The 18,678-nt window shown below is 40.4% G+C and overlaps 1 protein-coding gene across 1 annotated transcript in view; it reads left to right on the forward strand.

Annotated features, from left to right (window-relative positions):
- The window catches only part of pcxb (pyruvate carboxylase b), a 285,890-nt gene that overhangs the window by 54,444 nt on the left and 212,768 nt on the right, over positions 1–18,678 (forward strand). The window contains exon 10 of the mRNA XM_069717004.1: positions 6,857–6,975. Coding sequence (XP_069573105.1) covers positions 6,857–6,975 — 119 coding nt within the window. The remainder of the gene's footprint in view (positions 1–6,856; positions 6,976–18,678) is intronic.

Below are 18,678 nucleotides of genomic sequence, written 5' to 3' on the forward strand. Positions count from 1 at the left end.
GAAAACCACCTGGTTAACACTCCCCCTCTAAACTGTAATTTTCTTTTTCCTAAAATGGAGTTTATAAAGTTGGTATGTAAAAAGGTACTATTCGGGAACTGGCATTGAAGTGAAGGTAGTGGTATTTTAAATTTTTGAACAAGGGCTCATCTCAATTGAAAATCTGAGTGAAAAAAAGATCTTGGGGGGGAAAAAGACAAATGACAAACCCAAACCAGGTAATTACTTGTCAAGGTTTCTTTGAGTTCAAAATCAAACAGTATTTCTGTTCTGTGCAACGAACCTTCATCGGCTGTTTTTTTTAAAATTTTATTTTATTTTCCTTGCAGAAATGAAACTACAGTAAAGTCCTCAAATAAAGAAGAGGTTCCACACATAATAAAAACTCGTCTGATAACTCAGTATGCAGTAGATTATAGACACCTTGGTCCCAGAAAACCCACCTCTCAGGAAATGGCTATTTAATGCAACGTTTTAAATAGTATTATGTGACAAATGAAAAAACTCCGTTATTTTATAGAATAATTTGAGAACAGTGTCATCTGTGGAACGCTCTGACCGAATGTATGTTTATTCCGCAGCACAACAAAGCAATGAACTTAAATAGCACTTATTCATCACAAATTGCTTAATCAAACGTACTGTGGTTTCGGGAGCCACAAGGGATCACAGTGGTAATACGTCTGCACTTTGGAGTCAGTACAAGTTGAATCCCAAACATCACTCTGCTTAGGCAAAGAAGATAACAGTTTAACACAATGTGCAGTGGCAGCAGAAAACACGGCCCTCATACGAAATGCTCACAAAAAAACCGAAGGATGCTGAGAGCAGTTGTCAATACTGCCAGCTCAAGACTTTTTTTTTTTGAGTTACAGAAGACAGTCGTAAAGTAGCCCTCAGCAACCAATTACTGTATGAACTGCACTCTGTTACTTGTCTTCTCTCAAAATGCAGAAGGTGTAAATGTTACCCAGTGGCTGATATCCTTAGAATAACCCGAATGTGACTAACATTGTTACAGACCTGATTTGGGCTCAAATCACAATTAAAAAGTGGGAAGAAGGTGAGACTCGATTACAAAAACAATATGTATAAAGGTGCAAAAATACATAATGCATTACATCTTGTGTTTTGACCTTGAAATCTTTCCAGAAGGTGTCATTTGACAAGTGTACGGTAAAAGAAAATTGGGGATTCAGCTTTTGTCAGTTATGCGCCAAATCTATGGAACACACTACCTGTACATATCTGGGAAGCTAAGTAAATAGTAAAGAAAGCTTAAAACTACCTCTTTATTTCAGCCTTTAACTAGCAACTCCTGAAGCTCTCTTACACTTGCCTGCACTTTGCACTACAGTGCCTAATATGCATGTTGCTTTTTTCCCATTCACACGCACTGATGAGACAGATCACCATGCAAGGTGCTGCCATCAGGAGCACATTCACACACGAGCAACTTAGGGTTCAGTGTCTTGCTCAAGGACACTGAGGCATGTGGACAGGAGGAGCTGGGGATCGAACCACCAACCTTCCGATAAGTGTGCAACCCACTCTACCGTCTGAGCCACAGCCTCACCTTTAATTTGATCCCTGTATTTGATCTGTTCTATGCATTTTCTTTATTTTTAAATGTTCCGTAATATGTATTTTTATGTGAAACACTAACATTATTATTAATAGCATTTGTGTCCTGACATATACCGAGAAAACATTCGTCACATCATGTCACTGCACCGTCATATTTTGAAAGCCCACATATTCCCCCCCATTCTGACCTTCCCACAGATCCTGCAGTAGTAAGATCAAGAAGTAATTTTGTCTTTCCTCGAGTCCACCAGTTCTGGCAGTTACGTTCCTGCTGCAGCCTCCCCTTTGTGCAGACAGGAGTGAAATCTGCTGTGGCCTGGTATCCAGTCACTAAAGAGCAAATCATTTTGTTTGTCCCAGGATGCTTGTACTTCATGTGGACCATAGCTGGTCCTAAACTGCTTCCTCCGAGCTTGTAGTTTGCCTTTTACCTTCAACCAATTTCCCTGTCCTCCGTAGACATGAAAAAAAGCTGTTCTATCCTTGAAGGTTTGAGGCAGCTTGGTGGACACAACACACACACACACACACACACACACACACACACACACACACACACACACACACACACACACACACACACACACACACACACACACACACACACACACACACACACACACACACACACACACACACACACACACACGGGACACACACACACACACACACACACACACACACACACACACACACACACACACACACACACACACACACACTCTCACAGAGGCCAAAGAAGAGACATTTTTTATCCGATGCTTTGTGTTGGGGAAAAATGACCCTTTGCATTCTGGGTCTTTATGCTGCTTTTACTTCACTCCATCTTCTTGATTCCACTGCTGTGTACTCTTTAGGGGACTTTCTGCCACAGTGAGGCACTGCAGAGCAGCAAGGGAGGGAAAAGAAGACTGTCAAGAGCCCTTGTTGAATTAGAATTTTGAAATCTTGTAACAACGCTGCAAATGGTTTCAAGCTGAAGTGCTTATAGAGAGAGAAAACCCAGTGACAGTCCCTCCATCATTGACGCTCTCTGCTGTTCTACCACTCCCTGATTACTCCATCTAATCCACTCTTTCACTCTGTATGTGTGTCTTTGTCCTCTCTCCCCACTCCCACTGAACACTCTGATTCCTTCATCTCTGTCCTCATGAGATCCATCCATCAGTCTTTCTTTAACTCTTCCCCTCCCTCCCTTCATCCATCCGTCTAAGCTCACCCGTTTTCTCCCTGTAGTCCTCAATTGTTCTTAATGCATTTTTGTTTCGCGCTCTGGCTCTTTCTGTGCCGTACAGTACCAGCTATCTATCTCTGTCACTTTCTATTCAAAGCTATACACCAGTGTACATTCATCAGTGTTGGGATCATTTAAGCACAATCGGACTCACACAGTGGACATCAGCAGGGAGCTGAAGTCTACTTTATGCTCTTTGAAATAGCCCTAAAAGTGTGTGTGTGTGTGTGTGTGTGTGTGTGTGTGTGTGTGTGTGTGTGTGTGTGTGTGTGTGTGTGTGTGTGTGTGTAGCAACCCAGTGACCTGTCCTTGTGCTAGTAGTACAGTCCATTGACTTGGCTGCCAGACCTTATAAAACACTGACCACTCAATCTGTTACACTGGCTGCTGCTTCACTCACTGACTCAGTGTGTGTTAGTGAGACAGGCTGAGTGCAATATGGAGAGACACATATTGGTGCATTATGTGTGTGAATTAGTGGATCCTTGAAGTGCATGGAGGTGTCTGTGCATTATTGTTCCTGTGTGTGAAGGCTGTCTCTTCCACTGTGGTTCTGTCTTTCTCTGTTTATCAGCGAGGCCTTGTGTGCTATACACAGAAGGTTAAGAGACTCGGGCTGAAAATTGGCATTTTGTGAATTTGTGTGCGAGTGCATGTGCGTGCACAGAACTGAATAGCCTCGCTGCAAGCCTAAATTGTATAGTCAGTGGGTTAGGGTTAAGGGCAGTGTATACAGGGTTGAAGACATTGCATGCGTGTATAGTATATGTGTATGCATGCATGCATGCATATGGGTTTGCAACTATCTGGTGTACATTTGTGAGATTGTCTTGTCTGATTCTCGGGAGAATTCTGTGTAGGTCATTGGGTCTGTATTTATCATCCCTGCAGTTGGGTAATAGGAGCTCAGCACAGGTAACACACACACACACACACACACACACACACACACGCGCACACACACGCACACACACGCACACCACACACACACGCACACCACACGCACACCACACGCACATGTGAATTGTTCCATTTCAGCCAGACTCTATTTCATGTCCGCTGGGACAACGAGACTACAGAACTGAGTGTAGGTGGGGTTTTTTGTCCGTAGGTTTCCTGTGTGTGTGTGTGTGTGTGTGTGTGTGTGTGTGTGTGTGTGTGTGTGTGTGTGTGTGTGTGTGTGTGTGTGTGTGTGTGAGAGACCTCATACAGTTTCATTTGTTGAAGTGTGCACCGTACGTGTAGTCAGGCTGAGCAATGAGTTGTGCATTTGATCCCTTTAATGATTCCCTTTGGTTGAAACTGTGAGGAGCTGCAGATGCCGTAAATGGGACTAATTTCTCTGCAGAGAAAACTCTGCAGACCGTCTGGATATTTTATACAGATAATCTTTTATAGGTTGAAAGTCAATATTAATTCACGTGTTGCATGTGGGTGTTTACTGTGCTCCTGATCTGTGTCCAAATGCCTCTTAACATGACTTTTCTTCACTCAGACCTTATAGTTCTGGGTTTGACAAGAGAACCTCTGAACAGGTGTAGTTTGACTCATGTAAACCAGTTGTTTACATGCCTGCGTGTTACGCATGATGGGTTTTTCACTCTAACTGCATCTCTAAAAAAACGGAATATTTTTGTGCTTGTTTAATTGCCAAATCCTAATTGCTGCTGTTTTAGCTTTGGGCAATCTTTGTCTGTGCAATTCATCCCTGGCTTCTCCTCTGTCCATCTGAAAGTCTTAATATTTATGCTCGCCAAATGGAAATCAAATCAATCCTGAAGGCACTTGGCTGGTTTAACAATTAAGAACTACAAATGCATGTTTCTGTTTGAAGACAGGACTGAAAGCATTGGTTTAGATCATAAACTACCTCCGGATTTGTTCACCTTGTCTGATTTCCACAAAAAGGGAAGAAACCCAAAACACAAACTGTCTGTTCATCAAATTGGTTTCGACAGATTTTTTTTCAGATGTAGATGGAGCTCTTGCCTCTTCTTGGGTTCTCACATCTGCGCCCTCTGGGGAAATTCCATTTACGGCTTTGCAGCTTGTGTTTTGGACATTTGATTGCTGGCAGCCCTCCAATTTCATTCTAATGTTTGGATGCTGTTTTCTTCCAATATTTTCTCTCCTCAAAATGGGGTGTGTTTCGTAATATGGCAATGTTTTGATTATCGGAATAATCAGCGATGTGGCTGGATCTGATCTGAGGAACTCGGAATGAGCCGTCCTGATTGGTTAAATTGGTGAACATGGTGGGAACACCAATCAGATTGCTTTGCTTAAATCATGAGTGTAATTTGTGTAAACCTGCCTAGTCTCTAAATTATGATGATAAATATAAAGTTTATTTATATAGTAATTACACTGTGCATGCAGCTCCCACTGGGTGAAATTACACGGGAGACAACCCTAACTGGAGTGTTGAAGGATGAGTATGGAAAGTGCTGATGTTGGTCTACTAACATGCTTATTTCCCCTCACAGTTATCATGTTTTACTCTGAATGCTGCCATGTACAAATCAAATGCACAGTCCATACAGGGTGTTACAATCTTATGAAAGTATGCTAATTATTCTTGGTGATTATATACTGGTATTTTGTTTTAATGCAGTTATAAGGATCAACTCACTAAGAATTAAATTCCATCAAAGTGTTGCAGGCAGAGCAGCTCCATGTGGAGACAAATGAGAAAAAATAATGAAAAAGCTACCACCGTAAGAGCCCTAATTAAAACTTAAAATGGACATTAAAAACTAAATTATATCTGCCACCATTCTGAGCGCTGTACAGCTGTAGCTTCAAAGATGTGATGTGTATTGTTCAATATATTCCATCCCACTCTTTTATATTTTCAGTATTTAACCGTGATCTCCTCTCTTTAACCACGTTTTTAAGCGTTACTGCAAACATCTTAATTATGATTTATTGTGGAGATTATTTAGTGGAGACAAAAGTAATGAACAGTTTGCACATATGCCTGTGGATGTTTAGCTTGTCTGCTCTGATTTATATTTTTATCATTTACAGAATATTGTCCCTCCATTTTATAAGCTGTAAATATTTCAATGCTATTTCTCCCCACACTGTATATATTTATTAAAGTTTGTATCTGTACAAGAAGAGACATTTTAGCTATTTTATTAGTTATGTTTAAAAAAAAAAAGAAGAAAATCTTAACTAAACTGTGGGTGTAAGTACACAGAGAGTATGTCACAGCCTGTACAAACCATAAAACCCTTGAAGTTAAATGTGTGATTTTGGGCGATCAGAATAAATTGGCACTTAACTTGAGAAAGGTTTAAGATTATGAAACGCTGCTGAAAACTCCGAAATTGTGTAAATGGATGTTTGAGATTATTTTGAGTGAATTACAAATTGTTTGGCAAAATAAACTCCTTGCCTTATTTTTATAATTTAAAAGTCATCCGACAAAGCTTGATTTGCATAGTAAATATTATGTTTTAGTCTACCTTTTAGGTAACAAGGTCTAATACACTGTATATTGTCTGCAGAGCAACACATATAGTTTAGCCTTTTGTCTATTTTGTGCTAATTATACACCAATATATAAAGACAGTTTTCCTTGTGCCATATGTTGCATCATTCAGAGGTCATATTAACAGCCCTGCACCAACAACACTGAGACAAATTCCTGTTTATTTATTGTACATGACACTGATTGTGATTCTAATAGCTGTCTTGAAGCTGAAAGGTGGTGGAGAAAATGGTTCTTTTATGATGAGATTTCAGTTAATCTTCCTTGATTAATGATCTCATTTTGCATTCCACAAAAATGATGAAAACTGCCCACCTCTCTCTCACAAAATAATACACAAGGCTTAGTCTTTACCCATTTTATGGAGTCATATTTGCTCGTAGAGAGGGGGCAGGTTTTTTCTTCTTCTTTTAGTTTCATGGCTCATTAAGATTAATTAATGCTTCTTCTTGATATTTTTTTTTTGTACATAAAAACAGGACTACATAGATAAGTCAGTTATAAAACTGCTTTCCTGCCTTGTTTATTTGCTGCAGGTGGGATACGAGAATGCAGGGACCGTGGAGTTCTTGGTGGATAAACACGGCAAACACTACTTCATCGAAGTCAATTCCCGACTCCAGGTTGAACACACGGTCACCGAAGAAATCACTGAGTAAGTAGCACATGTTTACAGATGGATTTAGGCTGGTGAGCAGCAGTGTTGTTGGGGCGCTTGTCATTTTGCATGTGGATCTATTTGGTATCATCTGTCCTCTTACAGGTGTGCAGCTTAAAGGTTAGAAGGTTTGAGGAGTCTATACGGCATCACGAAAACAGTGCAGGTGATGTGAATAATGTAAGACAGAAGCAAAAATGGACAGAGAGGAGGAAAGATGGAGAAATGGACAGGGTGAGGAAAAAAAAAAAAAAGAGCATAAAGAAGAGATAGAAAGATGACAAGATCAAAGAGACATGAGATTGGGAATCAGAAGGGAGCCCAAACAGGTGGACTCAGTGATGAGAGAAACTGAAAGATGAGGTCAGAGTAGGTGAAAGACACCAGGACTGAAGCAGAGAGGTGAGAAAGAGAAAGAGGATAATGAAAGATATAAATAGCACTCCGCTCCGCTGATGACCTGTGAGATTTGCTCGGCTGAAACAACACAGATGGGTCTCTGACTCGTACACAAGGCATCAACACACATAAAAAGACACAGATGTATAGGCTGTCAGTCACACCCGCACCCATAAATCTTTGTTCAGCGCTGATCTGTGTACACGCACAAAACCACAATTACACTAATTCATATTTGGATATCCTGAATAATTTGCTTAATTAATGAATTAAGCTGAGAGACTAACAAACCACAAACAAACTAATGCAATTAATACAGCAAGTTATTGGCAGTGGGGAGCTCTGCATGGAAACAAAATCACCTGTTCCTATGGCAACTGAACATGAATGACAATTTCGTCTGTCTTCTCTCGCTATCCTGATCAGTCTTAGCTCTCTTCATCTCTTCTCTTTTTTTTTTTTTTTTTAATGGCATTGTATTTTTTCTCAAAGAAGCTCTTTGATCAACCTGAAATATTTGCATTGCACCGCAGTAAACTAAATCAACTCTGCATGAGTAAAAACAACTCATCAGTAAACGTTGGGCCGTGCGATCATTAAGTCAAACAACCATCACTCACGACAAATAAGTCGTTTTTTAAAACCATAAATTGGTTATTTTGAGCAAAACTGTCCGCCTTCAAATCATTTTAGATTTTAGATATTTATGTCAGCCCTAAAATGTGTGTAATGATTATGATTATCTAAAAGACAAATGTAACAGCATGACATCTGTCTTCAGTACAAATTTGCCATAACTTAGGTGAAAACATCAATTTGTGTTTCTCTGTTGGAATGTAGTTTTCCATGTTTTTCTCATTTATGAGAAGAGGTACACCTGCCATGGCCGAGCTGGTCAGTGTGCCAACAGTGGAGCCCAGTTGATGAAACATGTTATTACCTAAATTGTTTGTGGCTTAAGGCTCCTTACTACTCACAGTGCACACATACACTCCATTGTCTTTGGCTTATTGGACAGTTAAATTTCGGTGTGGAGTGCAGTGTAAAACACAAATAAAATCAGTAAGTGCTAGTGGCTAAAAGCTCCTCAAGGCTTTGACACAAAGATCATATTTTAAAAGGAAAATCAGCACAGTGTAGAGTGTATTAAGAGAATAAAAAGCTGAAAGAGGCCTTTAATTAACAAATCTTAGTTTCAGTATTTTGTTTGTTTTAAAGTCTGATATTTTATGCTTTTTCCATGTAATATTTTCAGTTTTGCTATCGCATATGCAAACGGGATGGCTTTAAAAAGCAATAATGTAGGTTGAAGATGGATATGTATCATAACTCGTGTATTTATTGTGCACAGAACAGATATTCCTATAATGTAAACTTTCCATTATTTCCTTTCTCTTCTATCACTGCTGTTGAATGCAGTGTCATGTGTAATACATGTAAAAATTAAACGGGGCTAAAATGGAGGCTCTGGCAATATCACACTAATATTTTCATCTAGTTGCAAGTCACCAAGGATGTCAGGCTGTGTTATTTGTGAGAACACAGACAGAATAAAGAAACAGTCAAAATCCTTCCCAAACAACTTTGTGCCAGCACCACATCCACCTTCCCTGTGTTTCAACCAGCAAGACAGTAAATTGACAGAACGGCATCCTCATGTATTACAGATCCCTTCCAATCCAGCAATGCTCTAGTTTGTCATATCCTCCTGATCCTGCAGAGTAAACCGCACATCGCTGACATTTTGGGGAATTGGGGTCATTTGAATTGGCAGTAGTGCAGTAATTACTTGAATCTGGGCAGCGTCCTGCGTGAAATGACACATGTTGAAAGTTTCAGCTGTCACAAGCGCAGCTTTCATGTCAGGCTGAGGTTTAGCTCCAAGCAGCCACAGATGACGCCTGGAAAGAGAACAGGTCTCAGGAAAAGAAACCCAACGTGCATCCATCTAAATTGTAGGGGAATTGTACTCGTTACAAGGAGTATTACATTTGAGCGCAAATGACGAAAGTGAAAACTGTATCGTGGTTGTATTTGAACATTATGTCCATTAGTCTTTGAGCTTTCTGTTTCACTCGACTGCACTTCCAATCTCTGAGGTGTGTGAGCACATTTATTCTCGTTTTCATACGCTTCAAACAGATTGTTCTACTAATAGACTTGTCAGGGAGTTGTTTTTTTTTTCTACCGAGTTGTGAAACTCTAAACTTGCTGTACATTCCCGAACACTCCTCCCCTCACTTTCATCTCTTCTGTTGTATTCCTTTTGTCATCAGTCATTTTCCTAATTCCCCATTCAGTTTGCTAACTCTTTATACAAACGACTTGCAGCTGACCTTGTTATTTTTTTACTTTAATTCTTTTTTACAGGTGGCTCATAGACTTAAATTCAACATTTTTTTTATTTTTTTTAATTTAGTTCCAGTGGCTGCCAAACCAGGAAAGCCCACCCTTAGTGTTTAAGTACTTGTTTCTTTACCTCAAACTTCCTCTCTTTGTTCTGCTTTATTTGTTTAACATCTGTCACTTTGTTTATGATTTTATTAGCCTTTTTCTTTCTACACTTGTAGTTCTTCCTCTCCTTTTCTTGTAGCCCAGTCTGATGTCAAAATAGTCTAATAGCTAGGTTGGTCAACAGCGCAAAACACAATTTCACTAATGGATCCAAAATTGTGAGAGATTTACATTTGACATGTAAATCAGAGAAAGAAGTTATCGGTAGGAAAGTCAGGCATTTGCTTTGATATGTTCTAATGATGATTGTCGTGGTAGAGTTAGATGGAGCGATACGAGTCGAGCAAATATCAAGGAATTGAAGCCAGAGTTTTCAAAGTCTTATGTGGCTATTTACTGATATGCTGATGCATCTTCTCAAATTAGGGGAGGGTTTCCATTGTTTGCAGCTTAAATAAATTTTGATGCAACACATAGACTTTATGGTGGTCAGTGCCAACTGTTTAAATGCTGCTCCAATAGTTTCAATGATCTTTTCCTAAAACCAACCCCATTGTTTTGATCCCTAAACCTTTGGCACCTTGTGAGTGTGTCTTGGACACCTGAAAGTTTTGTTGGACAGTCATTTGATGTGGCTGCAGGCCATTATTCTGCCACTAATATGTAGCTATCACATGTTTGCTTGTGAAACTGGCTTGTCTCTGGACAACTCTTTCTCTTACTTCTCTTGGTTTTTAGAAACAGTAGAGTGGCTAAAAAACAATACTGGGCATTAATGTTGTGTCTTTTGTCTAATTTGGGGTAAATTGGCTAGAGGTTTGGAGCAGACATTCAAGGTCCCCAAATGGTGTATAGAAATTACGTTGGTTATCCCCTGACGTCTTCTCTGTTGCCACCAGCAGGTTGACATTTTTGTCTCGGAGTGAAATGTCTCAAAATTGGACCATTTTGGTTTTTGACCAAATGCCTGGAAAAGTAGATATTCCCAACAGATCTGCATATGAGATTAGTCCGAGCACATCTGGAGGTTTCCTGGCTCTGACAGCGATCTGATAATGGATTGGGGAAAATTAAATGTGCAGTTTGGTCAGAAAAATCCACCCATCTCCTCTTCCTCCTGCTTTCTCGAGCAAAAAGCTATCGACCTCTCGCTCCTCTTCAAAGGCAAACTAAGTAGAACCGATACACCTGAATTGCTTACGTTCACCAGGGATGCGTTTCTAAAGTTGCCTGAAAGACTCCCAGATAGGAAGAAGCAATCCACCGTGCAAGCTGAAAGGAAATAACTCCAGTGTCACGTCTAAATGCAAAGGGCAGTGAACAAATGTCATTACCCAGATAAGATATTTAGTTACAGATTACATTCTAATACCAGCTGTAAATGGACACGTCGCCTTGTTTTCGCTGTGATTAGATGCTGATCTGTAATAGGTAATAGGATGTTATCTGCAGTGAGGGTCAATGTAATACACGCATTCAGGTATCAAAGTACCCACTCTTTCTCTCTCCTTAATCCATCCCTTCTTCCTTCACACCCATCTATGTCATCCGCCATCCCTCACTCAAGCACTTCCCTTCATCCGTCTGTCCTCAGCCAACTCGGTGAATCCATCTCTCCACCTCTGTCCATTTCTTCATCCTCCCTGTCTTTCTTTCTTCCTCGCACCATTGCCTCCTGTTCTGTCTCCCTCTTTCCCTCCACCATCCTTTCAGCACTGTCAGTTTCTCCCTCTGTGTCTTCCTCTCACTCTGTCAGCCCCATCACTCCATCTCTACCCCTCTCCAACCCTCCCTCTCCTCCACTCTCATTCCTCTCTCCTCCCTCTCATCCGTCTCATCTTTGTCATCTTCTCCTCTTATTCGCATTCAACCCTGTCCATTCATTCATCTCTCCTCCTCTCTGTCCTTTACCTCACCTTTGCCTCATCCACTGTGACTCATCTTTCCTTTGTCTCTTTATGAACTTGTCCTTTTGTGTCGTCGCGCCCACCATCTGCCCTCTGCCGAGTTGTCGCTCTCCACCTCCGTTTGTCTCTGGCTCCATCCCTTCATGTGTTAGTGCAGGTGACAGAAAAAATTAAACGGCTTGAAAGAGTGACTTTGAAATAATTAAAGCACATTTACACATCAAGGGTCTCTGAGAATGGCCCGCTGTTTGCTACAGGAACAAACTGCAGGCCTTTCTCAGAGACCCACATCACCCTGGACACTCTCTGTGTTTGTTCTCGTGCTCTCTGGTCAGTAGTATCTCAGCTGGTGTCTACCTTAACAAAGCGCCTCCTCAACAGTTTCTTCCCAGCGGCTATTGGATTATCTGCGAGAGACTTTTATGCTGCAATGACACTGCAATAGCAGACTGACAGCACCAGCCTCCACTCTGTGTGCGAAATACCCTGTGGCAATTGGGTGGTCCAGGGGACACTGGCGATACTTCCAAAGCAGAATATGCATACCTCAGCCACTCGATCCCTTCAACCTTTTCTTTGTTTTTTGATACTATGGCTGCTTATATAGTCTGATGACCCAAATTCACTGCATTAATATATGGTTCATTGTATCCTACTGGACATAGACCACGGCTACTTTTAAAACTATTGCAGCAGCCTTTGACCAATTGGCATTGACCACCATATGCGCCACTGCTGCAACTACATGAAGGAACAAAAGAACAACCCTTGACGTCATTGTAATTTAGAGTGGCTTTTGCACAACAAAGAAAACTGAAGCAAGTCCAGTGGGGCCAGGCTAATGATCAGGCACTTACAAAAAAACAACAACACACTTTCCCAGAGATAAATTAAGGACTTTTATTTTATCTGTGAATTAGCTCAGATTTGTAGCTTTGTATATATGCAGACAGACAAGCCATCAGGTTGAAATAAACCCACTGACTGATGCGTTGGTTACTAAGTACTGACATCTGACATAGTAGAGTGCCCTCAGTTTTTAAACACACCACAAACACTGTTCAGCTTGTTCCTTTTTTATGTTTATAAGGTAAAGTGCAAGCAGTGCATTAACATTTGGAGAAAGGCTATTTTTTTTTTCTGTGTTTGCTGCTGGGGTTGTGCTTATATGCAATACATAAAGGAAATACAGGAGCTGCTGGAGGAGCTCGTTCTGTATACAGTAGGGAAAAATCTTTAGTAACACCTCTGAAAAATTTAGTTAAATCAACTTAACGTCTGACCTTCACTGTTCAGGAGGATGCACGTGCAGAGTCTGAAGCTAAGGGTGTTTTCACACTCATCTGTCAAAGAGGGAAGCTTTCACTCTGCTTTTTCAAATAACACATACTTGTATGATTACTGATGCTTGATTTTTCAATGAGGGCGAAGGACAAGATAACATTTTACTAATTTTCTGGTATTTTCTGTTTCTGGTATTTAGCACATTCTTTGATATTCAGTAAATACAATGGACAAACTAATGAAAACAGTCAGTCAGTGAAACACAACCGCAAATTACATCCCAGAAAATGCCATATTTTTGAATTTGGGATATCACAATAAGGCCGTTTGCTCCTCTTCCTAATTCAATTTAATATTGTCTTAATATTTACAACACTTGTATTGTCCTTTATAATATATAATACAGCTGCACAGTGTGCACTTAGTTTTTGTTCGTATTATTAAAATAAATCTTGCAAATCCGGACAGTTGAAAAGGTCTGTAAAGCATTATAAAAGAATTGCTGGCACCCAAGCTGTTTGTACGAATACTTTTTTGACATTTCTATAGTGCAAGACTGATTCTTAATAAAATACACAAGTTCAGACATCTACAGTGCAACTACTCTCTGTAACGACTATCTGTACTTCCGTTTTACGTGTCTGGGTTTTTAGGCTTCTTAGTAGCTGTATGTAATCTGTAGCGTCTTAAATCCTGTAACGAGCAGGGTGATGGTAAGGGTTGAGAGTTTGGAGCCACCCATGGGTGCTTCGACTGAATACTCTTATGCAAATTGTGCAGCTTTCTTCTGTCTTTTTCTGGAGCCGTTCTGTCATTTAGAGGAAAAAAAACAAAACCCCGATCGTGCCTTGTGTTGTAAAACTGCTCCACTGGTGACTCACAGGTGACTCAGCTGGCTTGAGTCGAGCTGAGTCGAGCCAGTATAGCCGCTGCAACCTTTCCCTGCAGCGATCTAAATCAGTTTTGTCTTGAATGGTCTGACTGGACTTAACATTACCGGTCACAACAAATCAAAATCACAATTACACTTTGTCACAGTTACCTGACTCAACTCACTGCATTTTATTCAGTGTTTATTTTTTAGGTGCCGTATTAGTTGTAGGCTCTGTTACTGCCACCTCACAAAATGCTGCATTGCAGACATTACAAATGGCTGTTGTTTAAACACACTGCAGACATTTTAGCCGCACGTATGCCACATTACATTTCTACATATTGCCACAAACTGTGCTCTCGGGTATATGACACCTGCACGACAGTTGACATAAAACATAGGATCAGAGCTGAATATAACCGACAGCGATCCATTTAAAAATGCCTTTAACGGCTCTGATACCCATGTTTGAGATCAGGTTGGGAAATCCCTCATTTCAATCAACACCTCCAAACAGTTGTCGTCTGTGGAGGTCAATATTGGTAGTAACGGATGGGGACACAGCAACACAGGGAGGCATGAACCAATCCAATCAGACCAACCTAAGTTTTGTTTGTGATACTTCGTAGAGATTAAAATCATGAAAACCTGCACTTTAAATAGGTTTTTGGCATTTCTGTAGGTCAGGTTTGTGGTTCGGCTAATACTAATGAATATGTGTTAAGTCAGGTTGTTATTCCAAACACGGTCTGTCTCTGCAGAGAAGAATAGCATTTACAAGTCTGATGTCAACACCATAAACTTAAAACAAACCCATTTTAAAACGTGTTTTGTCTCCTTTCCATGTGTCCTCCCACCTCTGCTGCTCTTCCTCCTCCACCTTCTCACCATATTGCCTTGATTGTTGTCTTATCTCTTCACCTTTTGTGACAAGATGGTATCTTTTTTGACTGCGAAAGCATCCTTTAACTTTTCACTGCTTCTCTCGCTTCTTCTCTATGTGTAGACAAGTGTCAGTGTGGAGGTGGAATACCACAATCGGTAATCAGAAAGGATACACACACACACACACACACACACACACACACACACACACACACACACACACACACACACACACACACACACACACACACACACACACACACACACACACACACACACACACACACACACACACACACACACACACACACACTCTCATTCATAGATGCACAAAAGAACACGCCCCCATATATAACAATTTGGATGTCCAAAGGCATCGAGAAAGACTACACACAAGCAGAAAGCATTGCACGGTAACATTATGTGAATATCTATTCATCTGTCCTCCTGCTTTACTGAATTCCTACACAATAGAGGCACTTCTATCTGATGCGTCAGACTGTATGCGGCAGACAAAATGTGAGATACATGGAACATGTATTTTGTCCTGGAGGCAAAGAAAGCCTGTGTGTATGAGTATGAGGGTGGGTTGGGGAGTGTGTGTGTGTGTGTATGTGGGGGGGGATGCTTGTGTGAAGACGCTTATCTGTCTCAAAGGACAGAGTGTTTGTGAGGAACAGGGAGACCGCCTTTGCATTCAGCTCCAGTTCTGCCATTGAACTTCTCTCGCAAGGTTCAATTTGTCTATAATTTAGTTGTAAATGATCTTTCCCTTGTGCGTCGAGTGTGTGTTTCTCAGTGTGTGTGTGTGTGTGTGTGTGTGTGTGTGTGTGTGTGTGTGTGTGTGTGTGTGCGCCACTGAGATATATATATATATATATATATCACCGAGCCTGTGTGTTCGCACGCACGCATGCACGCTCCGCAGGGACATTGCACATTTGGTAGATTGGTGGACAGGAGTCCTTTAGATCCTAAAGTGATATAATTATACCCCCAGGCTCACGGTGCAATGTGTGTATAAGTGTATGCTGCGGGGACAGCGAAGGGTTGTGGGTGTGTTTGGATTAAACAACACGAGGAGAAAGTGTTTTAAACTAACAGAGACCACATATCAGTGACAGATGTCAGGGGGGGGGGTAAAGACTTCCTTAATTTCTATGTTTGCATGTCAAGTCCAAATTTTCAGTCCGAGCCCTCCAGGAATTTACAAAAACAAATTCTAACAGCTGTTGGATAATTTGCAAAACTTTCCAGTGTGGAAGAAATTCTGACAAATGAACCACAAGCATTTCTTTCCCCCGAAATATTTAATTTTCCGTTGGTGCTCCCACCCATGTTCCCAGGTTTTGCATCGCCCCGTCAAGCTGCCTCAATTTAAATGTCAGAATACAATTTCTAAATTTATACCTGGACCGTGTCTAACCTTTAATAGGACTAACTATTTGATTTTTGGAGCATGTTTGGGGTACAGTAAGCACCGGCTTCTGGGTCCAATATGGAAGAAAAAAAAAGAAAAAAGAAAAAATCGCAAATGTTCCACTTCCTGTAGCTACTGATGAACACAGAAACATTCACCGACTGGACTCATTAACGCTCAGTTAATTGCACTGTTGAATGGAGTACGCTTTAATTTTATGCTTCAGATCTTTTATTGTGTAATTTGTTATTGTAGTTTAAAGTTGAGCTTCAAAATTCACTCTTGACCTTTCACCTCGAAGGTCTCTGTCGGCCCCTTTTTCCAAGGACAAAAATGAGCTTTGAAACTCAATTTATTAAAAAATATGGACAAAAAGTCCATGAAGTGATAAGAATAAAATGCACATTTACACTTCTACAGTTCAGTGACAACTAAACTCATGATATAATTGATAGCTGCAGAACAGCTACTAAATGGTCTGTGAGATTCATTTGAAAAGCTATATTTTCCTGCCCCCACTTTTAAATGATGCTAAAATAAGAAATGAGATGTGGCTGTTCTTTGAGTGTGTACTGAGGCTCTAATTTCTAGTTTTAGTGCTAAATGCATTAATTGTTTTAGTTAAAAAAAATAAAAAATGAGGGCTGTTTTGTTTACTCGCCCTTCTCCCCGGTCTCATATTGATTGGTCTTACCTCCAGAACCTCCAGGACACAACATCTAAAAAGACAGCTTTAAAGAAAATATGCAGAATGTGAGGAAAACATATGTTAAGCTCAAGGTCGATTTACGAGCTTTTCTGTATCTCATGGTCTTCATCACTAAACTGCGAAATGGCTCCAAACGATTCTGAAATTGTGCTGCAGTTTTTGCTGCTGCAGTTGCTGCATTTTTATCTGCAATATTCTATAAGAGAACGGCAAAACTGCTGAATCTGCTCAACAGTTTTTTTTTTGTTGACATTTTTCCTTTAAACAACAAAAGTGAAAAGCAGCTAACTGGCCAGACCGATATAATGATTTGGCCATAATTTCAACATCCAAATCCATAAACTAAAGCAATGTGTCTTTAATACACTGATGCCCACCTTTAATGCATCTCAGAATACAGGGTGTAGTGTTTGTACACTTTTCTGCCAATAAAAGATACCAGCACATACTGAGCTGTATAATAAGTGGTGTACTGTGCACTCGTGTGTACTATGTTTCATATGAGAGTGATGGGTCATGATTTAAAATACACATTACTAAATATCAGCAGTATGGTTAGACTGACGAGGGCTTTCGAAAGCGTGCTAACACAACTTTGGATTGAAGCCTTTGAGCATCTTTTATTTCAGCCAATTTTCCATTTTTGGCATAAAAAGAAAAAAAAAAAGTTTTGAAACAGCTTTGAAGCCACAGGAAGAGACAATAAAACGTCCCTCATTGTGAGATACTACTGAACAACTTGTTCCCACAGACAGTCAGTAGAATATTGAAAGAAAAATCTCTGAGGTCATTAAACAAACTGCATCAGATCCATCATGGAGACCTCAGCGTGGTCGATGCTCATTTTTAAACAAAAATCCAATAGCGCACAGATGTACAGTATTGACAGACTAATGGCAGACTCTAGTGTGATCTACATTTACACCACAGTGCAGACAATAATAAACCTGTCCGTGCATGCTTGTGTTGGCTGTGATTCGGTCTCACATGTGAATCATTTCAAGTTAATAGCTTGTATAGGCAGCAGGCATCCATCGCTTTGACAATGTATTATTGATCACTTAAATGGTAATATTATTACATAAGCTGCATAAAATCCATCACAGTGAAGGCTGACCATACTGAATGACATTAGCTCAGGTTGTTTCAGTGATGTCAAACTAATACTGTGAATCTACTGCAGTGTTCAGTGTAAGTGAGGAATAAAATCAGACCCTCATATTATCTCATACTTCATGTTTAATGCTGATTTGTGCCAGGAAAGAAAAAAAATTGCGATCACTATATAAATTGCCTGCCATGCAGTATTGCCATTTGAGAGTGAGAGAGAGAGAATGAGAGGCAGTGCTTCAGAGGGGCCCCTTCATTACATTTAGCTGTACAGTAAACGCAGCAATGAGATGAGCAGATGAAGAGGCTGCCATGTAGAAGTGCTGCAACAAGATTGTGGCTGTCTGTTAAAGCCGAAAACAAGAACATTATCTGGATGTTATTGCTTCTATTTTGACAATTCTGCAGACAAAGATAGAGGAATTAAGAGTGTGTGCGTCAGAGAAACCGAGTTAGCAATATTTTTGGGCTTTATTGCTTTGGATCGTGTGTGCCTGCATGTGTGCTGAAGAGAAAGTGCTCCACCGTTTGTTCTTGCCTCTTTAATGTGCAGAAATGTGTGCATGCATTAATATATCGGTGCTGAAGAGAAAATGTGTGCGCTGCACCTGGTTATTTGTCTGTTTAGGCGAGCTAATTAGTCTTAAATGAGCACTCT

This window comes from Brachyistius frenatus, unplaced genomic scaffold (assembly GCF_029030835.1).
Source record: "Brachyistius frenatus isolate BFR_SWC_R1_liver_20210118 unplaced genomic scaffold, ASM2903083v1 Contig_166, whole genome shotgun sequence".
NCBI classification, from domain to species: domain Eukaryota; kingdom Metazoa; phylum Chordata; class Actinopteri; family Embiotocidae; genus Brachyistius; species Brachyistius frenatus.